We start from the raw sequence: 25,863 nt of genomic DNA, 5'->3' as shown, positions 1-25,863 counted from the left end.
AACGTGCTGAAGAGCTCGCTGGGTCCAGGGCAGGGAGCCAGCACCCCGCGGGCTGAGCCTCCGCTTGCTAAGCAACAGCCTGAGCCACTCTGATTTCTACCAGCAGGGCACTTGCCATGAATTTCTTTGAATGTGGGGCCCCCAAAGGCGTCTTCGCTTTATAGGGAGGATGAATATCAGCAGGCATATTGTATACAAATGAGGAGGAAGTCTCATTAAGTCAAGTGAAGTTGCATTTTCCGGATCACCAGCCAGATGTGAATTTAGGAAGATATATAGAGTATTTCCACTATCAGCAGCCACCAGGAGATTAAAATGTAAATATTTCCCCCTACCCTGCATGCTTGTTCTCATCTGCCACTGCACGCAAGTTCAGATGGAGAGCTCTGCCCTTGCCTCCGTGCTATCCAGTCATGGGATTTGGGATCCCCACAGAAAAATGGCAGTGAAACAAATGATGAAAACTCTCCATTTTGCCCAAAAGCTTTTCACCTTTTTTTTTTTTTTTTTTTCCAGAGGATGAGAAGGAAGCTGGAAGATGCATGGAAGATGAAAGTGGTCAGAGACTCAAACTCCTGAATACTACCAAAAAAATCAGTTTTGATATGCAAATGTGGTACTAATGCCCCATCCAGCTCAAGCTGAAAGATTCCCGTGGGAGTCAGAAAGAACTGCATTGCCCAGAAGTGAAATCTCCAATAGAAGTTTCTACAGAGTTTTTCAATAAGAAATAGTGAAAGGGAGATTTTTCTCATAAGTTTAAAATAGATTGTTATTAACCAAATTCCTTCTAATGGAAAAATTCCAAAGCAAATAAATAATTTCATCTTTCTTTCTTCAACATATGGATATTTTCATTTTGTTTTGAAAAGCTTCATGGATAATCCTTAAATAAAAATGCATTTTTAATAATTTTTAAGGAGGCAAAAAGTGTTTTTTTTTTTTTTTTTTTTTAATCTGCACTAGCAATTGCCAATATGGATGGTCAAATAAGTAACTGGCATGGGGAAATCGTTTCTTATATGACTGAAATCTCAGTATTTTGCTCTAGATCTGTAATAAATACGTACCTCAAGGATATCTTCATTTGTTTCTTCCAGAATTTTAGCACTTGAGTGTGACAGAGGTAAGGATTTAAGTGCAATGTCATTTCAAGACATGAATGTACTTTACTAAGTTAGCGCCCTTGTAACTACATAATTGCAGTAATAATGCTAATGAAACAATTACATATAACTGTGCCTTTCTCTACTTTAAAAGTACTTGAATTGAGCATGGTGCCAAAATGCCAAATTCGCAGTGCCGACACTGTCACCAGCTAGGGAAATTGCACGAGCCTCACAGTGTGCTCAGGCTCACACTGTTCCACTGCTCTCACACCCCAAGGGATATTTCCAGCCAGTGCTGAACAGTGTGTTCATATTAGCGCTAATCTGGGATGTCCTGTACCATCCAGCAGAAAGTGGTAGCCAGAATGAAAGCAGGAGGAGGCACTAAGCAAGGGACTGGTAGTGTTGTTTTGTTAGGCTCATGAACTGGAGTATCCTACCACTTATATTTCTATAAAACAATATTCTCTCATGTAATTAAAAGATGCAGTAAAGCAGTATGATCTGAGAGCTCCCCCCAAAAGATTTTCCTCATCTTAAGATAACCATGTTGATTTTAGGACTGGGATAATTTTTCTTCTCTTTTTCCTATTATGGGAACTGGATTTTTTTTCAATGCTTATGCAAGCAACTAATTTTCTGTGAGTTCTGCTCCCTGATGGAATAACAACCCGTTCCCAAGAAGTACATACGGTAATGTCAACACATCCTTTGTTATGTAATGACACTGATGATACAAAAAATACTGACGTTGAGCGAAAGCCTCCTGCTTCCGCGCGACATAAATGCAGCGTCCCGAGTGTTCACTTCTGAGCACATCTGTCTTTGCCTCACTCTGACTCTCTCTGCTGTGGGGCAGCAAGAGAGGCCCTGAGTAGCTTGAACCCCAGTTATTTTCAATGCTGTGGCCTTGCTTTTCTTCTCTGACCAAGATGCAGGGACACAGAGCCAGGTACTAACCCAGCTTTGAGGAAATCAAGCACAGCAGAAGGCGACAGGAAGCAGACATCACAGATAAAGGCAGAAGACCCTTTTATTTCGCATAGACAAAATGCAAAGAGTGTCTCATTAAATTAATATTAAAAAAAAAGCCAAACCAATCCCCTCACTCCACTGACAGCACTCATCCTAATCAACAACAAAAAAGAACAATCAAGGACCCATTTTCTAATTAAAAAAAAAAAGTGCAAACATGACAAAAGACTTTTTGTTTTCCCAAATCAATGTTCCTGTTGAATTCACAAATAGTTTTTTTGTGTGTGATTTTTCCCCCCTTTTTAATCTTGTCTGATGGAACTTCCAGTTAAAATGTTTTTGTTAAGTCTCCATGCACTTCGTAGAAAATCAGTAAAAACACAAACGCTTGTGAAGATCAGAAAACTGGACTCTTTTACCCAAAAATTCAGATGTCCAGTCAGATGAAGCTCACACTCAGACAGAAAAAAAGCAAGAGAGTCTTTGCACTGTCTGTCGCTCTTTTTTTTTTTTTTTTGTCAAATATTTTGGCAATCTTCTTCTTTAATTATAAATATTGGAATTCAATAAAAAAAAGGTAGCTTTCATTGGATTTTTTTTTCATTGTAAGTATTTACAGCCACTGTCCAGCCATGCTCTTTTCGTTATACCAAGGTGTACGATTTTGCGTAGGGGTTGTTGCCTTTCAAGTGGCCCCGGGAGTCCAGCAGGGATTCTTGGGAGCTGCTCATTTTTGCCGCCTGTCCCAGCTCAGCTCCTTCTCGCTGAGGTAACGTTGCCACAGCACCAGGTTGCCACGACTGTGCTTCCCTCGTGGAGGAGGATGTCTCCATCGGTATCGGCTCCAGGACCGTGGGGCGTTTCAAGGTTCGGCTTTTCTGCGGCTCCAGGCAGGCTTGCCCCAAGCCCAGGTCTCTGCTCGCACCCTGCACGCCGCGGTTGAGTAAAAAGTCCATCCGAAGATACGGTGGCAAATGCATGAGATCACCTGCGGAGGCAAGAGCAAAACACAAGTCCTTACTTAAAATTGTGAGCTCCGTTGAACTTGCCTACTGGCTGTTCTACCACTCCAGTGAGTGGATTCAGCCAATCAATTTGGTTCCAAAGCAGAATATCTGCAATCAATCCACGTGCGGCGTTTGGTACAAATGTATCGCCTGTCGGCTGTCTACTGCACTGTGATCTTACAGAATCATGGGGAACGGGTCAAGGAGCCTCTTTTGGGTATGCTTCTAAGAACTGTACTAGGATTGATATTACCCATCATAGCAGAATGACAATAACAAGTGCAGTTTATATGCAGGCACTCACAGCAGGAAGAGGACAGGCCTGGAAAATGAGGAGGCTTGCTAGCTTTCTTATTTTCCATTTTAAACTGAAACTTTCAACACTACCATTAGTGACCCCCCCATCTAGAGTAGAACAACTGAATTAATAAAAAATGGATGAACAGCTGTTAAGGCTACAAATTTAGAGATATTTCTAAATAAAGCAAGAAGACATTCTTGTCATAATATTTACCTGCTGTCCATCAAAGTTGTATTTAAACCACCTAATGATATTCTACCACTAACAGTCCATGGCTAGCAATGTACTGCTGTTTCCATTTGTAAGCAAGAAATTGAGGCAAATAGAGACAGGGAACATTTTGTGGCAACAAAATGTGCTAGTGATGGCACCTTAACGCTGGTACCAACCTTCCTCCTTTCTGCTGAGAAGTCCTCGACAACAGGCATATATTGGGGTGCACATGAAAAACAGACCATGCACGTAAGAAATAGTCTGTTAGTCTTACAGGATTCCTAATTTGCTATTTCGCCTGATTCCTAGGCATTTCTGATAGCAGTCTACTTAGTCCAGAGGATTTATCATTGTGAAGTTCTTACAGTCCTTTCACCAACACCATATAAGCCCTCTCTGCTACTGTGTTCAAACCAGTGCCTTAAACATGCTGTCTGTAATTAGTTAGGGGTGAGCGTTACCTTCCATGTATCTCTACATATATTATACTTGCTACAGAAATGGGATTAATTTAGTTATTTTAGCCTTGCCTGTTAGGTATTCATAAAGGTGCTTCAGGAATATTAGGGGCAATCAGGAACATAATGATATTCTCTTCCAAAGACATTTCACATTTATATAAAAAAAGTGCTGCTGCAGGTGCATTCAAGAATAATTTTCATTTCTTTACTGAATTCTGCAAACGTATAGCTTCCTTCTTATGACTGATATCAAAGTCATACAGATGAGATGCATCCCAAGTGTTTAAAACAGGAGCCTCCTTTGGTGCTACTGCTTTGTCTCTACATGAGCTATTTGCAGCAGGAGAAATTAAAGCTGATCTGTGCCAGTATTAAAAACAGTAGGCCAAGAAAGCACTTCTGGATACAAGGTCATGCTAAAACAATGCACTACAAAGACTCAATTTTTTCCTAAACAAGCTAAATGCTGCCCAGTAAGTTAAAATGGAACAGGTCCTTTTCTTCCTCATGTAAGTCAAGGCACTCCAATTCTTACCTAAAGGACTAACAGCTTGTGCCCTATGCATGATTTCAGGTCACAGACAGAGAATTGCCGAGCAGTTACATTTGGGCAGAATCACTGTTTATTGCTGCAGAACTCCCCCAGGCCCTGTCTGACACCATATGTTTTATTCTAGTTCCATCTCCAACGCAGATGCACGGTATACTCTGTTTAACCCCCATGCAGTAAGATGCGTGGATCTCAAGATTGGACTGACATATGCACTACAGCAACATTTATGTAAGGTTGGAGAGAGAGGGGGAGGTTTGTGCTTATAATCCTGCTGATTACCACTTGAGATAACATCAACTGCTCTTACTCTTTTACCCCACTTTCCTGAGGTACCTTTCTTGCCAAAAACATTATGCATGTGGGACTATCTTCAGCTGAGACAGCAATGTACCCACCACTTGTGTAAAGTACATAGTGATATGGGCACAAAAACTCACAAGCACTGGTAGGTGCAAATTCATTCTACTTAACTAGAAGTATCGAACTGTGCTGCCCATGGGCATGCCTGTGCTGTCCAACAGCTCAGCTGCCCAGTGTGCACCTGCATCCTCATCCCCAAAATAATAAGTTATTTTGCTTCTGGGTTTCATTTTGGAGTGGGTCTTTGGAGATGCAGCTGTGGGAATAGCTTGCTCCAAAGACTGATCCTTATAGGCTGACAGAGTAGATGGCAAAAGGAGAGGAGAAGCTCTTAGTAGCGAGGATGGGAAGCATTTTGCATCATTTGATGCTGCTCCTTTTGGCATAAGTATTTTGCAGCACTGCCATGTCCTAAATTAGGAGCCTTATTGCTACCCATGCGCCGAGTGGTGCCCCAGCATGGGAGGGCTGGACCAGCTCGCCCAGCTGGCCCTCTTGGTCTGCTAATGAAGGTGATTAGGGCCTTTGCTTTGTGCCTCTGGTGGGTGCTTATGGCTATGCAGAGGCAAAGGGCAAAGAGCACTTCTCAAATCGTTGTAGTAGGGAGAAAACTTCCACGGCTAGCTGTACACCAAAGTAGCATCTTTCCTCTTGACCACAGAGTCAAGGGATATTCTGAGCCTGCACAGGTCGCAGAATTGCCCACTTGGTAGCACAGGGGTCCCTCAGCCCGGACAGAAGAGGACAAAATTTTGGCAATGCGTTTCCATCCCTATCCCCTGCACCAACAGGCATTTTCCTCAAGGTCTCTGTCACCCTAACCCCCACTTGCCAGAGGCTGTGCCAGATGGCATAGCATCTATTGCTTTATTAAGGTGAGCCGGGTTGTACACATTCCCTCTTACTCCTTCATTGCATGTTTTACAGTCTACTTTCAGCAAAGGAAGCGATGCAGAGCAGACTCCAGAGCACGGCTCATTGGCAGTCTCCAACTGTCATGCTGGATAGCCATTTCAGTGGCTTAATGCATTGCTGTGTCTTGAGCGCAATGGGCATGCACGGACTGTAAAAAAGATAAGTGTTGAACCTTAAAGAGATGAAGGTTTGTTTGCAAGCTACTGCCTAAAGGCTTCTCACATGCATTTAAGAGCTTCAGGTCATGGGGGAAAAAAAAAAAAAAAAGACTGTTTTTTCTCCCTAAATCCACATAAGAAAGCATAGGCAGTAATCTGGGTAAACAGCAGGCAGTCATTTTACCATACTTGTCTAAATGACTAGGGGCAGGGTTTTAACAGGATTGTACTAATGAGAAACTAGAGAGCATAACTTGTTCTCCAAAGCTAGATACACGACGCACAAATCTCTGACATTCCTTTACACAGAGCACTAATTATTTGGTATGATGTGCACATTTTCATACCATAAAAAGTGCCAGTTTCTTATCTCAAAGAAGCATCTTTCCCTGCAACTGCTTATAAATAACTGGATGATTAAAATCACTAGAAAAAAAATGTTTTGAGAACGTAACTTTTTTTCTTTGCTGGGATTGAAACTGTATCATAAAATGAGAAAAATAGTTGATTTATATGAACTAACGTGTTTCTGACTAAAAAAACATAGTCTTTGAAATAAAACCACAAGGGTTCACTTTCAGCATTCCAACATCAATTCTGAAGGTATTTAAAGAAGATTAAAAGGCTCTCACCTTAGCTGTGGAGTTACGTGGAAAGATTTCAGTTCACATCTTTCTGGGCACAGCAGTATAGACCTTTTTTAGTTTCTTACTATTCTGCCAAAGGATAATTCAGCTGAACGATAAATTTTTCAGGCAAAGCATTATGAAGTTTCAGGATGGTTCATTGCCTTTGATGCTCTAATTACCTCTTTTCAGCGGTGTGTGTGCCTTATTAGTAATGAAAGCAAACCTTTCAAGTGCATGAGCACTGCAAACGAGCATGTTTAATAATTCATGCACTTAGGCTTAATTAGTACAAAAGCTATTCAAAAACTAAAGTTTTCTTATGCATTTTTTTAAAAGGACAAAATTGCTGCATTTAGAAACACTGAGTTTGTACACAAATAATAATCATCAAATCTGAATGCAGTAATGTAAAATAGAGCTACCTCCTTTTTTTTTTTATGACTGGCCAACCCTCTAATTAAATATTTAACATTTAAAAAGTACATTAAAAAAGTTTCATCTTCAATAAATATTTGTAAACAAATGCTAAAAGTCACTTACTGTTATATTTACCATGAACAACAAATTCTACCAGAGAGAGTGCACTTCCTAAGATTATGCAGCACTGGACAAAAATGTTGTGCCTTTATTTCTGTACAGCTAAATTGACATAAAAATGCTTTGTAGAAACAATATATATTTTTATCCCTTTTCCGGAGGACAGCTCCAGGTGTGGGAAAGTGTGGATGAGTCTGGCAGGCTACACAGAGGGAAAAAAAAAAATCTGTGCTCATCTTTACTGGGATTTTATTTAAGATACCTATCTTGCCTGCAACTAAACCAAACTGAGATGCACTCCCTTTTTGTTGAAGGTTTACTTCATATCTCTCTCAAATGCTGGAAAGATTGCACAGGTTTCTGTTTCCATCTACTCTGGAAAAGCTAAGGATTTGTACTATATTCCATACAGGGATCATCAAAGATTGCAAAAAACGATACCCTTTTATGTGTTAGCTATATGCATTTTCTCATGACTCATAACTGCTACCAGAACAAAAGCAAATTTTCTCCACTCTGCTTTGACACAGATACCCTCAGTGATGACGACTTTCAATTTTTGATTGTCATGTGAGGAAAATTTCATGTTAATTTTAAAGACTATTTTAGAACAGTTTATAAGGTAGGACTTGCAAATATGGCAAACTGTTTTACCAAGAAGATGGGGCAAAGAGGGCATCTTCAAGCCTAGCACTGATGGCTGTGAGCAATGGGCAGCACCTGTGATCATGCCATAGCTGCATCCTCAGGTCTGTGGTAGCAGGTAAAGCGTCACGCCGACGCAGACGTGTTGGTTTGGGACCTGTACACCTAGCTCTGCACAGCACTGTGCAATGCTGTGTGCATGTGCAAGGCGCTGGGCACCCCTTGCCATGCAACGTGTTGGGAAGCAGAAGTGCTCTGCACCTCACAGGACACTGCGTTTTCGTCTGAAAGTAAGGAGGATGGGAGAGGGAGCTCGCAATAGCCAGCTTGAAGCTCAGCTTTATGCTAATTAAACGCAAAGTTTAGTGGCACTTTCAGACTCAGCAGCCCAGCAAATAAATCAGTGCGGTAGCTGCTGCTACGTGTAGGTTGGTTTCTCATCAGGAGGCTGCTGGGAGCAGAAGCTAATTTTAGAAAACCAGGAGAGGGCAGAGGGTTTGCAAGGCCAACGCGAGAGGTTTGATGGAACGAGTGACTTCTGGAGATCTCTGTCGCTGCACACACTGGCACCTCACTGAAAGGCGGCAGTGAGACCTCCTGAGGCAGCCACAGCTTGGGCGGACCCTGGGCTTGTAGAAGCAACAAGGTGCTCGCAATTGCTTCTGTCAGGGTTCAGAACCAGCTCTTGCTCCCTCCCTGCCCATCTTCTGTCGCTCTACCCCCCAAAATTGGCTGCAGTGCCTCGTGAGCACTTCCATGGCAACAGACTAAGACTCTCGCAGCGCTGCTGAAGCAAGGAGAAGTGCTCAAAAAGAGTGACAAAGCCTTTATCAACACACTGCTTGCCTGGTTAGCTTGTCCCTGCGCCCAGCTCGGCAAACACGACAGCCACCAGGCGCAGCCCAGCACCGCCTTGCTCGGTCAGCGCAGGCCTCAGCCTGGCGCCATCGCAGGGAGGACTGAAGAACTCAGCTCGAGTTCTGCCCTGCTGGCTTGGTGATTTCTACTTTTTTAATTGGATCCATCCAGCGTGGATCACCTTCCCCGTGCCCTTTTCTTAGTATTCATTATTTTCTCAGAAATGTAGCAAAATACAACAATAAAGTGCTGAGGGATCTTTTAAACAACCAGGAAAACTCTCTGGAGCTAGTGTTGATCAGTAGCTGAAATGGAAGTGAATTTTCCCTGTGCAAATTACTAACTGCTCAGCTGCCCAGGACTCTCTGCTCCCTCTCAGGCCATGGGAACCCACCATGAGCAAGTTCAGGGGATCACGGACTTCTGAGCCCACTGGCAAGCTTCAGTAGGAAAACCAGATTTAATAAAGTCTGCAGCCCTCACAGATGCCATCAGAGGCAAAAGGTCCAAGTGTTCCCTTAAATTACAGGCTTACTGGACTGCCAAACAGCAAAGGGAAGAGGAAGGAGGCAGGGCACAGCTCTCTGGCTAGCGAAGAAGCTACAGGGAAAGCAATCATGCTCTCCGCTTCTCCATAATATCTTCAGTTTTTGCTCAGCTGCTCAAGAAAATGCTCAACTTTGGGGACATAGTTTCAAGCTAACTAAATGCATAATGTTGAACAAGGCCAACAAGGTGTCCGGATGCATTATAGCTGTAAACTTGCAGCCGGCTAGCAGCCTGTCAGGTTGTCTTATCCATATGGGTAATCACAGCAGCCTTGTGCTTCATGGCTCTATGATTCACTCCATTAGATATTTTGTGCTTCTCACAGTGTTTAGGCAGATAGAATAAAATCACATTGATATGCTGCACAAGTGCGTGATCCTGGAGACAGCAAACAGCCGGAGCCCTTTAGCAAAATATGCAAAGTTTCCTATTCCTAGACTGAAAAGCCAGAACTTCCCACCACCCCTTCAAGACAATAATCTGTAACTAGAAAGTTTCATTTTACTCTCTGTATGAAAAATTGCACTCTCACAGATGATAAAGACCTATAATATTTAGTTGTATGTGGTAATCTGCTAAAACTGTCATTTTCATAAAAGCATTAAAAAATACTGGTTAAGTTTCACACAACAAAATAACACCTGTTGTTTACTACAAGCATTGCAGCTACCGATTAAGAAACAACAGGGGGTCAGTAAAGCTGTAGTTCAGAAGCCAGATTTTCTACTGGCATTAATCAGAGTAGCTATATTGATTTCAGAAAGACTAAAAATTGATTTATACTTACTAGAGATTAGGTTTAAGTGACTGAAAATGAGAATTCCAACTAATGTGGATCGTTTTTTTTTTAAAGATGATTCATTTTGTTATTCAGGTTTAAGCCTTCCAATTCCAAGAAAAAAAAGTTCTTAATCAATGTGTCTTCAAGCAGAAAGCATGACTACTATAATTTAACTGAGATCATACATCTAATATATCAAGGTAACAGACTTTAAAATGGTGCATCTGTCTGACTGAATGCCAGGAGACCTGATTATTAGACTGAAGTCTGATCTTGAAACTTCTAATAAAACAGGAAATGAGGCAGCACGTTTTTTTTGTTTCTTATAGCTATAAGCAAATTTTTGGTCCTAGGGACAGTACTGCACTTTTAAATGTCTCTTCAGATGCTTTGTACCTCTCAGTAGTCTTGAATTAACTGGATTGTTTAAGCCAAAGCTGACATATTTTTACAGGCCTCCCCAGTGCTGAACCGGTGGTACAAGTAAGGGAGAACTGATTAGCTCCAGGGTTCAGATAGATCTGGACCCTAGAGAGATGCCATGTGGATGCTGAGTTTGACAGCACTAGTGCAATTACAGATTCGAGGCCTTTCTGTTTTAAACTGAATGAAACATCCAAGTTTTAAAAACTTATAAATCAATAGGTACTCCAAAACAGAAACTCAGAAAAGAATATCAATAAATAAATAATGACAGGGTGCCAGAAAAGCAAAGTATGGGATTCTCTCTTCCCATCTTCAGCCTGTCACGCAAGCCACTTCATGCATTTTTAAGGACCCTCTAAGACAGCGCTCTCCTGTCCGGTTGCTGAGCTAGAACAGATGCTCCATCACTCAGGTGCCTATAGTTAGTAACACCAGAGTTTGAAGACCAGTTTGCTGATGACAGGGGTAGGGAACGGAAAGTGTTCAATTATGCATCACTTCAGCTGAGGGTTAAATTGATTGTGACATTATGGAAACTGGCATCCTTCACGGGTTTATTCCTGGGATAGTCTCAGAGCCCAGACTCAGCACGGAAGCTGGAGAGGGGAATAGCTGGAACCAGCTCCCTGAAACCAGAAAGAGCCACTCTGTTGATCTTAACAGGCTTTGCACCATGCCCATGAAATTTGCAGCTAAAACTTAACTTGCCTAGGCGAACAGCTGAGGACAAGGTGCTTGATAATTATCTGGGGGTCAAACCACAAACTACAAGGCAAATAACATCAGTGTTGCCCTGCAGCTCTCCTAAAGAGAGGTTCATGGATGAATTACTGTAGCTCAGTCTCCTCATGTCCATCAATGCGAGCCACCTGCATGATCCTGACAAGATGCAACATTGCATTTTTGTTAATTAATCCACTGGGGCCAGAAGTCCAGATCTCATTTTTAAATTAAGGATTAATTTTAAAATGAACGAAGTTATTTTAAAAAAAGAACAAAACTGAAATACATTCTCAAGAATATACCCCTATACTTTAAAGATTGGCATACAAAGATATTTTAAATGGATGACAAGGATTATCACTACAGTCAGACTGAAGAGATTATTGCTGCAACAAACAGACCATCTCTAGTGAGATCACCCACTGCATATTACTTTCAAAAAAATACTTATTGCTTTCCAAAAAAGCACTCATGTATTCTTTCTTGCAGCTAAGTGTTGCTTTATGTGTTCAGATGCCACAGCTTCTTAGATCTCCCATAGATCTAAAATCGTAAGAAGTCCCATGGCACAGTGAAAACAAGCAGAGCTTATTGTGTGAAGGCAGTTAAAGCAATAACACATGTAATGGACCCCAAGGACCTTGAAGTGGCTAGATTAGTTATTGTTTCTGTGAGAACAATTGGTTTTGGTTACTTTGGGAGACCCTTCATCACAACACTATCAGGATGAAACACGGCATTTTAATTGGCATTTAATTTTAATGAAGTAATATGGTCCAATCTAATCTTTGCAAAATTAAGGTTTAAAATATGAACTCCTAACAGAACTGCTCTAAAAATCTATTATTTCAATTGAAATGGACACAGCATCTTTGGTTTTATTTCAAGCATTTCCTGGTAGTTTTAGAAATCTACACGATCCAGTTCTGACTGTAGGAAGATGAAAGTAACCAAAAATTTAATTATAAATATAATCCTTGCTTTAGGCATACAACTCTCCATTAAGTAGAGTTGAACCCAGTGCCTCCAAAACTATAGCAAACATCTGATTGTTGCAACTGAGGAAAAAACAAAAACAAAAACAAAACACCAAGAAGCAAATAATCAGCTTTAGAAAATTAAATTCATTTTTTTAAAAAATCTCACTTTTAATAATGTAGAATTTGCTTTTAATACAAAGACAGTGAATGGGCATTTTTGAAAAGCCTTTTCCCTTAATATGCAGCTTCTAATCTAGAACAAAGCAAAAGTAGCATGAACTAGCACAATTTGGAATAATGTACTTTTCCGAAGTCACCATTAACTTTCAAATAAAAGAAACAAAACAACAACAACAACAAATTAGGGAACAACATGGAAAGATAATTGTGCTGTTAAACCCTCCTGATGGAATGCTTGATGAAGGTACCAGTTCTTTCCCTCCTCTAATAGAAATAAAAATGAAAAATAAACCTGTCTTATACCAGCATCACTACTTCATCCACAAGAGCTGAAAATATAATTTAAATTACTTTTATCATCGCTGAATTAAGTTTAGCTTTCAGACATTTATATGCCACTTAAAATAGATTTTTTCACATTATAATTACAGGGAAACTTTGTATTTGTAACTAAACAGCTGCCCTATTTAAACCGAGGATGCACACCAATATATTTTTCCTTTGATCTCACAGCGCTTTAGCTTCTGATCCTGCTGAGGTTCAATTTTACTGCAGAGGCAAGGTTATAAAACCTTGCAAAATGAACCTTCCTCTGTAAATCCACCGGAATAATAATGCAAGTCAATGACTTCAAGTATGTAGTTGTGTCAAATTAAATGCAGAATTAAATGATTTCGTATCTGCAGAACATTCAGCTTTTCACAGCAGAAGGAAGAAAAAGCTCCTGCTATTCTACAGAAAGAAAAGCTGAGAAAGGATGAAGAAAATTTATTCTCATCACTGATGTGTCATTTCAGCGATAAGAAGCAAACAGCACAGTCTGCCTCTGCATGAAATATTACCAGTTTTTCAGCACTTCAATATATACTTAAAACAAGGAGTATTCTAGGAACAGGACAATCTATCAAGATAAAATTCAAGATGCTGATCTAGGAGAATAATTTCAGAATCAGGTGATATGTAATCATATAATATGTATTAACAGTATAAACAGAAATTCAAAAAGTTGACAAGAAGCTCTCTCCCATTTACTCTTCTTGTGCCTGTTTTTCTGTTTACCTGCCTGCCTGGTTTGATTTGTTCCCTAAGTTGTTTTCCGAGCGCAGGACCTTGGTCTCCAGCAGTGGGGCTAGGCTGATGAGTTCAAAGGTCCATATACACACAAAATGCAGTATGTGCATATACATACATGTATATATATTCTGTTGTATTTGAAAGGATACAGTGCAGATGGAGACTTGAAAAAGAAAGTAGCCTGTATATGATCTTTTTCATACTTTACTGCTGGCTTCCTGAACAACACCAACAAAAATATGTCAAATGTAGGTCTCAGGTATCCTCAAGAAATTTGGTTTGGGTCTGGAAACTGTGGATCTGTACAATTCTATTTCCACTCCATGCAGAATAATATAATAGGCAGTAGAAGGTCCTTAATATAAAGGAGGTAGAAGGTTCCCAAGCCAAGAGTCCCTACCATTAGTGAATCTCCAGTGGCTGAATTCATATGGGGTTCAGTTACGGCTGTAGCTCATGGAATGCTGTCAGCAACATTTCAGTAGAAAGCAAGTCTCTAAATAGATTCCATCACTATGTTGCACTTGTCTTCATCAGGTAGAAGACAGGAACAACTCCTTCACCCTCAACTCATGTATCAGTGGAAAAAAAACTTCACCTTTTTTTTTTTTCCTCAGGTTACAGAGCTCACGTTGGAAATATACTGTGGTTACTGTGCACTTCATATTTTCCTGATTGTGCTAAGCAACTTATTTTTAGCTGTAGTGCCTGAATATTGGAAAAGAACATTCGTGCCTTGATCATAAATTTTACCTTACAGTTTGGTGTTCAATGTAGCACTTATGTACTGTAGGTTATGACCAGCCTCTATTTTAAGGGATTCTTGTAAACAATTATTTGATAAATTGTTTGTATTCCACAGCTTACGGTTTGCCTGTAAGGTAAGGCTTTGTAACTCAAATTTTCAGGACTAGTCAAATCAGCAACAAATGTATAAATTGGGTCAAAAGTGCTAATTAAGGCACGTTAATACTGAAAGCACTCTGTCATTATTAGTATTTTAATTGTCGTAAATATGCAGGGAACTGTGGGGTGTGGGGGCATATCCGCTCCATCAGCTAAGCCACAGAGTTTTGTGTCTTTTCTAGTAAATGTGCAAGAGGGAGGACACTCAGGCTGTTGACTGCCCAGGTGGAAAAAATAAAAACGAAATAAAAATGTTATACAGTCCTAAGACCTCTTGGAGTAATAGCTGTTCTGCGTTGTTCTATACTTTCCCCTTCAGGCAGCACAAGGGTGGTGAAGTTCTGCTTTAGGCAGATAGGGAGATCCAGGAAAGCATTTGGCTTCCCTAAGAAGTGAGTTTTCCTGTTCATCTTTAATGTTGTGGAATCAGTCTGAAGAAAATCTTTTCAGAGTGTGCCTGGATGGAACAGCCTTCTCATCTCCACCTATGTGCAAGTTTCTTTCCAAACTGATGACTTGGGACATGTGTAGCTAGCAGATAATAGAGGTTAAAATCTTGGGGCCCTTTATGTGGATTCTGAAATCTGATATACCTTGTGAAAGATAACGCTTCCCAAGAAGTAGATTTAAAATATTGTTGGCCCTTTGAGTTTTATAAAGTAGTGTGATGCCCAAAGAAGAAGGAAAGAGGAATTGTCACAATTAGCTGTGCTTATTTTATAACATCAGACAAGTTTCTGTCTGTCTGTCACCAACTCAAGCTAATCTTTAAGGTTAACACAGTAAAAATGTAAAGTATAGCTAGTTCTGAGTAAAACAAGCAAATAATCTGGGAGGAACTTGCTGTAGGCCTGTGAGAGTTATATTTTTGCAAATTGTAAGAGACCCAATTGAAGTCTGTAGATATTACTTATTCAAGCACAAGTGTTATGGTATTTCTTCAAGAATTAATTCCATTGCCAGAAGATGCAGGTAAATGGTTTGTTTACTAAACAGATCTAGCATTTGGGAAGCACAGCATTATTAAAATATTGCCCAATAAGTAACTATTCTTTTCTCATGTCCAACAATTTAGTAGGAAAGGGAGGAAAAAAAAGAAGCATTTAAGCTGAGGCTATTACTAAGATTTAAAATTATAATAAGAGAAATCTATTTTTAATAACACTGGCTACTATAATGTTTATTGCAGCTAAAAATAATTGTTATGATAATTCAATTTGTGGTTAGTTTATATGAAATAAAAGGGAAACTTTATTAGGAAACTTTTTAAACTTCTATAATTACCTAATTTTACCTTAAATTATGAAGATGGCACAGTGGGAGGTAGGAACAGAGTATATTTCTTTCTAATTTCTGTCCCACCCAGTTTCTCAATGCAAGATTTGAATGACAGCTTTGGAGGACAAAGGACTGACTCATTTATCATCCTACCAGGTAAACCTCGGGTAACAATTGTTCAAACTTCTGAATATTAATATGACAACGTGCCTCAACCTTAATCTGAAAGGACCTAGTCTACTGTTGAGATGATTATCCAGCACACTAATCCCTTGAGGACTTGATCTGGTTAAACAAACTCTTTAGTGAAGACTGTGGTGATGAGAACAGTAATAATAATAAATAATATAATTGTCCCAAACTTTTTGGAGCTTTGATGTTGAGAAGGATATTAAATGCAATGCTAACAACACACTGATATGATTTTTATACCACCAAGAACATTAAAAATGTGCAGCTTTTAGGAATTTGAGGCTTTTTTTTTCTAAAGGGTATGATTAATTGCCTGCTGAACTATGTCTGCTTCTCCAGTTTTCTCCTCAATAAGCCTCCTAGGACACATGATCATTCTAATGGCTTACTGAGCAGGGTTACCCATCTCCATCAGCTCAGTTGCAAGACCTGCTGAGATCTCCAGTTTAATGAAGTCTACAAAAATAATGATGATTCTGTTGATGTGAAAGGAAAAACCTACAAACCTGATCTCTTTCCAAAAATATGGTGTTACAGAAAATGATGTCTAAGACATTAAAAACACTGAATGTTGGAATTCATAAAAATCTTATCTCCCCTTCCATTTCTGGTAGCTGCAACTTTTCCAAAACTGGAGAGCAACACAGCTCCTGAAAGTCCTTAAATACTTTGTGTTGCAGACTCATCATCTCCTTCTCTATATATACTTGAAAGTGTTGGCCTGGGTCAAGACAAAGACGTAATAATTGCAACTGAGATGAAGAGACATGTACCATGTTTGAGGTGACTTCCTGAAACTGATTCTTGTGTAGACTACATTTTGGAAAAAAAGATAGCGGTGGAAATCCAGAAAAAGTCAGAAGCAGTTCTAAATGCCACCAGAGTCAGCATCCGCAGTACAAGCTAACAGGGTGGAAAAAGGACTATTAAAAGATTACAGTGGGCTAGAATATGAGACGGTCATTTACTGTGCATTACTAATTCCACAATTAGGTTTGCACCTAATGTGAGGAAGTTTTGAAAAGACAGTTCTAAGTCATAGTTAGAGTACTAAAAATGATCAGTTTCTAAGCTTGCCTAGACATCTGATGAACCATCCACATTTAATTCCAGCTGATAAGGTCTCTGAAGACACAAAAGTTTTTATTCTATTTCTGAAGGAAAAGGTTAAGAAAGCTGGGAGCACTACATTTGGTTGATTTCACCCCTCAGAATACAACTCATTGAATCTTTGGTGACACTTTTTTTTTTTTTCCTCTCCAACTAAAAAGTACTCAGGTTTCCTACTCCTACTCAGAAACTATTTCAGTGTGCAATAACCTGAGGTCTCAAATGCTACCTCTTGGATAAAACAAATAATCTGATTGGCAGGCTTGACCTTACAGGTTAAAGACAGTCCTGAGAAATGCTCAGGAAAAGCAAGAAAAAAACAAAGTAACAAAGTCAGGAAGACTTCAGAAGCTCACAGGAAGGCCTTTTGAAAGCAACCTTCAGCAGGTCTAACATTTTGCTTGCAAACCTTCATGGTAGCAACAAGGGCCTTACCTTCGGATACTTTACTTTCAGAATGTTCCAGTTTTCCAAATGTTATAAGCTCTCTATGAGACTCTTGTATGATTGTTAGGGAACATTTTTGAAAAAATAAATACTGTTTCTTGCAGATCCCTAAAACTTTATTGCAACAACAGAAGTTGCAGCAGATAGCATTACAGGACTCTGATTTAAAATTGAGGTTGGAAATTAGATAGGAGGAGGCATAGGTTATAGAAAATGACATTACACAAGAGAAAAATCAAGTAGGGGGAAAAGAAGAGACAGGCATCATGAAAGCAGACAGGTAAAAGTATCTTGAAAGAAAAGACTGAATTCAAAGAATAAAGACAGGCTAAAGAAGCACAGTTAGTCTATCTTAAATGTTCTCATCTACTTCATCTAAATGGTTTAACTTTATTATTTCTTCTCTAAATTCCCAGATGCACAGATAACTTTAAATTATTATGTATGAATTATTAATAACTTCTGCAGAATTTCAGAAGTTGTGGGTCAAAGAAGAAATAGGCGCTGTAAGTCTTTCCTCACTGATTTGAACACTAATAGTACTGATCTGTCTGCTAATACTGAATATTATTTCTGTCCATATGGTGTTTAAAGCTCCCCATAAAGCATTCCTTAAGGACTCAAAATTTATCACTCAAAATTTATGGGGCAACATTCAAGTTGTTTCACTGGAACATTAGATTCTTTTCCAAGATATTGAAGCTAATTATCATGTTCATGACATATTTCATCTCCTTACTGCAAAAAACAGTTAGAGCCAATTGGGAAAAATGGGTATGAATTCAAGGCATTTTAACTAAAAGAGCTAAAGATGGGCACAAATCTTCAATTTGCTAATGGAGCTATGATGATGTCCTCACCCCAAAAGCTTGTAAGTTAAGAGCAGGGATTAATTTAAGTGCTGTATGCTTTCAAGAAAATCACCATTATATGGAATATATTACAATATTTCAAAAGCTACATATGCATAAGTAAAGTATTTGTGAGCATGAAAGAAAGAGATAACCCACTTGGTTAAGAAACAGTAAAAAACATTTGTAGACTAACTGGAGGGAGATGCCTGCAATTTTGACTTAATTTGTGAACATGGATGCTTCCTTTTAGCAGAGCAGCTACAAATATTCTCCTTTCTTTTTAGGGATAGAGATGAAAATTATTTGTATCTGTTTCTACAGCTCCTGGTTTTTGGTTCTATTCTGTGGCTACACAGGAATGCCTGAATACCTGACGAGTGATTGTAGGGAGGATGGGGCCAGGCTCTTCTCGGTGGTGGCTGGTGACAGGATGAAGGGTAATGGGTGTAAGTTGAAACATAGAAAGTTTAGTCACTGTATGAGGAAGAACTTCTTTACTGTGAGGGTGACAGAGCCCTGGCACAGGCTGCCCAAAGAGGTTGTGGAGTCTCCTTTTCTGGAGATCTTCCAAACCTGCCTGGATGCCACCCTGTGCCACGTGCTCTGGGTGTCCCTGCTGGAGCAGGGGGGTTGGACAAGATGATCTCTAGAGGTCCCTTCCAACTTCAACCATTCTGTGATTCTGTGAATCAGTTATATTTCTTATTGTATTTTTCCTACATATTTCCCCCCTTATTTGTCTATATGACGCAGTAATTTCCTGCCTTGTCTATTATAATTTTCTCTCTTCTGCATGCTGTGATCTTCTCGTAGCTTTTTTTTTTTTTTGAGTTTATGCATTTTTTTTCAGTGTTGGGTTCTGCTTTTGGACAACCTGTTCTGACACCACTGGCTACCTGGTTATCTTCTCTTCCTCTCTCCTAAGAACAACTTTTTTTTTCTCCCCACTGACACTCTGTATTAAACAAAAGCCCATACTCCACTCGCTACTCTTTTTTACATATATAAGTACTGCTGACTATTTGCTGTGTATATAAGTAACCTCACTGACTGTGGCAAATGTATCTACTAGATATAAAAAATTATCATAATAAACTGTATCATGTTTACAGCAAGCCTATATAGTTGTATCTGTTTCCTATTTTCCCATATGAGTACTTTTCACTATGTGATATCATGCATTCTGTAATACAGAAAGACAAATCTTCTGAGAAGACTTTATAACATATTTGTACTCAGTCTCACAAATAATCTATTTATGCTATTGTGCATTAGAGTATCACTACAATAGCATTCTTTGACCCAAAAGGTCAATGTCCCTCAAGCACCTTCATTAAGAAGCTGTGGTGGATTTAGATGTATTTGAAGGCAGAAGGCTCCATATCCTTTGAGCTATTGTGTTAATTGTCTGCATTTTTATCCTTACCTTGCCCTGATAATCCTATCTTGACATTCAGAGATGTCAAAGAGCTCAACAGCATCATCAAAGGGATATTACATCTTCTACAAGCCACAGAGCAGAAAGGACAGTATGTTTTATACAGCTTATCTTTATGAAACTTTCTGCTAGTAAGTCTTTGCTCTCAGGCAGAAAGTACTGCTGTAAGACAGATTTCGCTAGTGGGTGGTTTAAATTGGAGACAAGCATATGTACCCACATATGGTCTTATTTAGCCCAAAAGGGCCTATGGCCTGATGGATGTCATTGTAGAAGAAAAGAATTGATGGCCTAAATGGTCCCCTTCTGTTCTTAAATTTCAAGTTGTTTCTGTTTATGGGAGAATAGACTTACTCAAATACAGTATAAGCTAGGATGAAAGAGTTATCACTGTTACAAGTTACAGGAGATACTGAGCCCTGTGATATATTCTCTCCTGTTACGTAGTTGAAAAAGCTCACCCCAAAGGCCAAAATGTTACCTCTGTCTTCTTACCTGGACGATGGGCCTTTGGAACTGCCATATTCATCACTCGCCCCCCATCCTGAGGTTTGGGAGGGGATGCAGTAAACCTGCAAATCCCCGATTCTGATGGCGTGCTTGAGGTCAGACTGTCTGTGTAGTCATTAGTCCCTGCCGTTAACTGTTCCGACGATGTGTCTGATATGAAGCATTCGGTAATGGTGAACTTGGCATGTCTCAGCTGCTCTTCCATTTTCGCATGCTCGTATGCTCTTGCTAGCTCTTCGTATGTTGAGGAGGCACTTTCTGTGGAGACCATGCTGCTTCTTGCTCGATCTAAACACACACATACATAATGGAAATGTTATCAACATTACAGTGTTTCCTAATTAGATGCAGGGTTCATAAAATTACCTAACTTTTAAATAAGCCTGCTTTACTATAGATGTTTGAAAAACTTCTATTTTGTTCAGTTACTTGATAATTATGGATAGTCTAAGGTACAGCCCTTTTCTGGTAGCAGTGTTACATGACTCAGTATTAACCTGGATTTTTAGAAGAATCAACCTTTAATCCAATGAAAATGTGACTTCTTTGTACAAAATAAAATCATTTTATTAAAAACAAAATGCTTTAAAAGTGTTTAAAATTTACTAATCAGATTTACCAAAACCAGACACAGTTTCTTGCATTGCCTTGCTCTGTCCAATACCTCAGACATATTTCTGAGAGATGACCTCAAAAAAGCACAGTTCATTTTCTGTTCGATCTTTTTTTCTGCTGAGAAAGGCTTGAGAACAAAAGTCAAATACAAAGGCAGTGTCTCTGAGACATTGATGTCTAGTCTAAACATTATGCAAAATACTAACTCTTTGCATATGGAACAAATTGTCATAAGAAAGCAATATTGTTTAGTAGCCTCCAGCCTGGTGCTATTCTTTTTTTTTTTTTTTTCAATGTTGCTGAAGCTAATTGGGGCTTCACGTAGGCTCTTTCGACCTACAAGCAGTTCTTTCCTGATGATGACTTGCGGAGAATGCTATCATTTCTTAAACTAGTATTATTATTCTTAAAGATGAAAATGGACACTGGTAGATTAAAAAGCATTCTGGAAATACAGCAGTGGTTTCTATGTAGTTAAGGAGAAAAAAACCCACTCTGTTACATCTGTCACACTTCTACTTCAAGGGACTGGAAGAGTGGAAGACTTTCAAAAATTCCTCAGGCCGGAGTCATGTTTCCTTACAAGATATGTACAATTCCAGACATAATTGGTGATGTTCAATAACCAGCCACACTGTAATAGCTAGTTCATAAAAATGGGAATCCTATAGCAGCCAGAGGCAATTGTGTTGTTATTGTTAAACTTTATCATTTTTATTGTGTGCTAGAATCCTTGTACCAGTTTTCATTGCACACAAAGAACAATACTCCTGCCTCTTGTATGCACCATGCATTATTTAAAATGACAAGTATTTCTACAATATGCTGAAACTTGCTTAAGATTTTGAGCTGACCAAACTTGAGCATAGTTTCTGTTCATAGGAAACATCTGTAAATCAGACCAAGTCACTCTCCAAACTTCTGCTGAACTGGAAACTCCTGGGAAGCTGCATCTGCTCAGTGCCATAAAGTGGTATCTAAAGATTTTGGAGTCATGCAGAGGTCCCAGTTTGCTTCATGAACCTCAGGGTCTTCAGCTTCTCAGATCCCATTCCCATGCCCTGGGGAGACTGGCCAGTATTCCAGGAAGGATCTCCTCAAGACCCTAAATTGGTGAAGGTTCATCTAAGACCAAGATGAACTTGATCAAATCTAATCTAATCAGAAAAATTGTATAACAGTCTTTAGTTAAAATAATTGAACTTATTTATGAATGCAGCTATGGATGGCTGCAAAACATTTCTTGTATGACTATAAACTATTGCTTTGAAAACCTGGCACAGTTTTGCCAAGAAATACCAAATCTGCTGCATATCAACCACATGAACTAGATTGAGAAATCTGAATCCCATACTGCAGCGGGGATCAGATACACACTTTAATTTGATTAAATCCTGGACATGTAATTTGGCTACATCTATTATGGGGGTTAGCTGGAAATTAAAACCTCTGAAATACTGAGATTATACTTACTAGAAACCAAGTAGCATAGTATAGGTATCTTTTAGCCACAAGTAATCCTATCTTGAGCATCTTTCAAAAGCATAATATATAACATGATATAAATACTGATAAAAATATCAGTTATAATAATCAGTGTGTGTGTGTTTAAGGGCAGACACGGTCTAGGAAAATAGTTGTGTTAGAATATAGGATAAAGCCTGCCTAAAAATTATATGTAGTTTTTCTATTAAACCACATAGCAAATCTAATTCCCCGCCCTTTCCAAAGTTCACTAGAAAATGAAAAATATAACCCCAGTGATACTTGTCCATGAAATAAAATAACCTTGGGTGACCATATCTTGGAACATATGCAAGTGCACCTGAAATGTAGACTGACCATAACAAGGGTTTCTTAGATAACATCTGCTATTTATATCTGCATGGCTATTACAGTGAACCCTTAAGACTTCATGATCTTTATATATAAAGAAATCAGGATAACGTTCATATCCAGCAGCATGAAGCTGGATAGAGATACCTGTTGAGTGGCACCACTCTATGGAGACAACTTGTATCTCCACTTTTTGTTCAAGCAAGAATGTGTATATACAGCTCTATTTTTCCATCTTTCCTAATTATCATTGGCTTATGACAGGATCATCTGGACTTTTCTAGAGCTTCCCAAATCTGCCATCCACAGGCCATCACAGTCATTTTTTTGGAGAGGAAGGGGGCAGTGGGAGGGGATTGAATCTGTTCATTATTAGATACAATGTTCCTTCCAAAGAACAGAAAACATCATTATCAGTATGAATAATGAATCCATTATAGCAGAAGAAACATCACTTGATTCCTAATTCAATAACATACACTAATCTTTATATTCTGTGTTCACTCATCCAGTGAAGTAAGTTTCATACGATTTGATTTTACTCATTTAGCCCTGGAGTTACAATAACGAAAGCAAAGCTAGGCAGCTTCCGACACAACACGCTACACAATGTATGTTAAGTGATGGTTACATGCCACAGCAATTTTAAAAGGATGAGTTCTGAAAAGATGAAAACTTCATCATATATTATTGGATATAAGGGAAGTCAAATGCGTGTTCGTATACAGAGAATAAACACAGTCAATAATTTTCATAGCAGAAGCCTAAGCGCACCCACTGCTTTGGCAGTTTGTCAAAGCTTACACCTAGCTATCCGAGGAGAGCTCTGGTTTTACCTCCCTGTCAGGGCAGAATACAGGTAGCGCCTCCTAATGTAAGCCAGGATTTGCTCCTGTCAGGTATACCATCGAATAAGATTTATTAGATTTGCTTTGCGACTATTCTTCTGCTTAATCATTTACTCACTTAAGTGCCATATATTTTCTGTCACTTTTTCAGTGTAGGACAGAAAGAGAAAGCTTTATTTTTTCAGTTATGATTGCACTTATAATGGGAAGACATGAAGGACAGTCTAACACTGAAAGCAGAATATATATTGAGTGTCTCTCCAGTTACTGTCTAAAGGAATAAAGCCCATGTGGTTTCTTGGGAAACTCAGAGTTAGCTGCTATAGTATTCAGCAATATGAATGGATTTGGGCTTGAACCTTTATTCCAGATTTTCCCTCTCCTTTTTTCCTGGTTAGAATGAACCCTTATGAACATATATTACACTGCTGGGGAATAGAAAGGACTTACCTCTGTGTAGTTACAAGCTTAAAACCACTCCACCTTTGGCTCAGGCATATTTCTGGTTGCTAATACTGCCCCTTCCTGGTCAATGCCATTTCAAACATCTACTTTTTCATTCAGCTTCAGGAAGTATAGCACTTCATCTACCAGAAAAATTACCAATAAAACCTTCAAAGGCCTCCAGAGCATATGCCCAGCAATGGAAACTACGGGCCTGGTATTTGTTATCATTAGAACTGTATGCACTTGTGGAGCCCCTCACATATTGCGCACAAAAACTTCCCAGTAAGGAATAAATAGCAGCACCTAATTCAAGAACCAAAGGAAGTAAACTGGGGAATGGGAATGTTTTGCAGCTGCCCTCTTTCCACAGAGCGGCTCTGCAGAGAGCAACATACCTGTGTCCTGTGAGGGGCTGACACTGTAGCTGTCACTTTCCTTATCCACTGATCCCGTAGGTCTTGGGGTGGGCAGCCTCCAGTCCGTGGTGAGAGTGTGGGCTGATATGGTGGGGTGAGGCCTGTTGAGGGTCCACTGGCTAGCGTAGCGGTTGCGAGCAGTGGGGCCATTTTTTGCACTCCTCCTCGTGGTCGGATCTGTGATGGGTAACAGAAAGAGTCTTTGCCACTAGGCTCTTGAATAGACAATGGAAGACGTCCTGTAACCACTGAAATCATGGCCATCCACAAACGTTTAAAAAAATGTTCTTTGTGAAAAAAAAACGAAGAGTGAAATTACAGCTTAGTACAGAACAGCTAGTATTTATTTGAAATATCTTCTTTCTAATAGAACCATACATTTTAAAAAGAGTGCAAAGACCTGAGAGACTCAGTCAACTTCTCGCTGACACGTATTTCTCAATGGTTCGTTATCCCTTTACTCCAAGTGTAACCAGTTCCCCAGCACTACCTTAAGATCCAAAAGAGCACATGGCAGGTAGACCTCATTAGGAATTTCACACCGCATTGCACACTAATTCTAACCTAAATTAGTAGTCTAGATATGTTCTCAGAAACCTCTTACACCATCACCTGCTCTCAATTTGTAAAAATACATGGGAGGGAGTGACATGAGATTGCTTGGAAATGTGTGGGCATAAATTCCTATTCTGGGCATGGTATCAATAATTTTACTATATTAGGGTATTAATCAGCTACAAATTCAGTATTTAATTCAGCAGGTAACCAAAACTGTAAGATGTAACCTATACTAGTGTCCTTGGAGTTTCAATAGTAATCTGTCCCTAAAGATTGGACAGTTTGATTAAAGAAAAACAAAATCTCCTCAGCATTAAGAATTCATCTGCTACTCAGCAATATCTAACAAAACCAACCTCTCTGATTTTGTTAAGGATCAGAAATTCTTCTGTAAAATTGAGGCTTGGATTCCCTAATAAAGCTGTTTGTTAGAATAGAAAAATCTTTATTTGGCAAAGGGAAAGTGACTAAAACAGCACTGAAAGATTTCTCTTACAGGCTTCTAAAATGATATTAAAAAACAGTAGAGAATAAGAGTGTTAGAAATGAAAAATTTCAAGACTACTCAAATATTCTTTCATATTTAAATGGTGACACTGTCACTCTTTGGGGTGAGAAACTTGAGTAGAAGTAATTTAAAGAGAAAACAATACCCAGATAATGATTCAGAGCATTGCTTCTGCACAAGCATTCCCTATTAAGCATTTGTACCCTGTTGCTTACTTACAAGTTACTTACAGATAGCAACTATGGCCTGTTCCCTCTCCTATTTCACATCTGCCCATCACAGCAGTGGAAAAATATGAACTCAGTGCCATTAATCCTTCCAGTAGTGCAACAGATAGCAGTAGCACGTGAATACGATCCAAAAAAGCACTTGGCCCAAAGTGACCCATCTGTCAGTATAAACCACTGATTGTAGCCGCTCTGGAAAGCCAGCGTATAAACCACGGATTGTACCAGCTCTGGAAAGC

At 39.3% G+C, this 25,863-nt stretch overlaps 1 protein-coding gene across 2 annotated transcripts in view; it reads right to left on the bottom strand.

The window, feature by feature from the left end:
* Positions 1-2,124: 2,124 nt before the first annotated feature.
* DSCAM (DS cell adhesion molecule) overlaps positions 2,125-25,863 on the bottom strand; it is a 367,604-nt gene continuing 343,865 nt past the window's right edge. For both annotated transcript variants that reach the window (XM_088539324.1, XM_088539325.1), the window contains 3 exons: positions 24,311-24,508; positions 20,155-20,457; positions 2,125-3,072 (listed from right to left, as the gene is read on the bottom strand). In XM_088539324.1, coding sequence (XP_088395450.1) covers positions 2,729-3,072; positions 20,155-20,457; positions 24,311-24,508 — 845 coding nt within the window. In that variant the 3' untranslated portion in view covers positions 2,125-2,728. The remainder of the gene's footprint in view (positions 3,073-20,154; positions 20,458-24,310; positions 24,509-25,863) is intronic.

Source organism: Tinamus guttatus, unplaced genomic scaffold, assembly GCF_059628265.1.
Source record: "Tinamus guttatus ecotype Peru unplaced genomic scaffold, ASM5962826v1 Tinamus_guttatus_pri_ptg001602l, whole genome shotgun sequence".
Taxonomy (NCBI): Eukaryota; Metazoa; Chordata; class Aves; order Tinamiformes; family Tinamidae; genus Tinamus; species Tinamus guttatus.
This window is presented reverse-complemented; position numbering and strand designations above follow the sequence as displayed.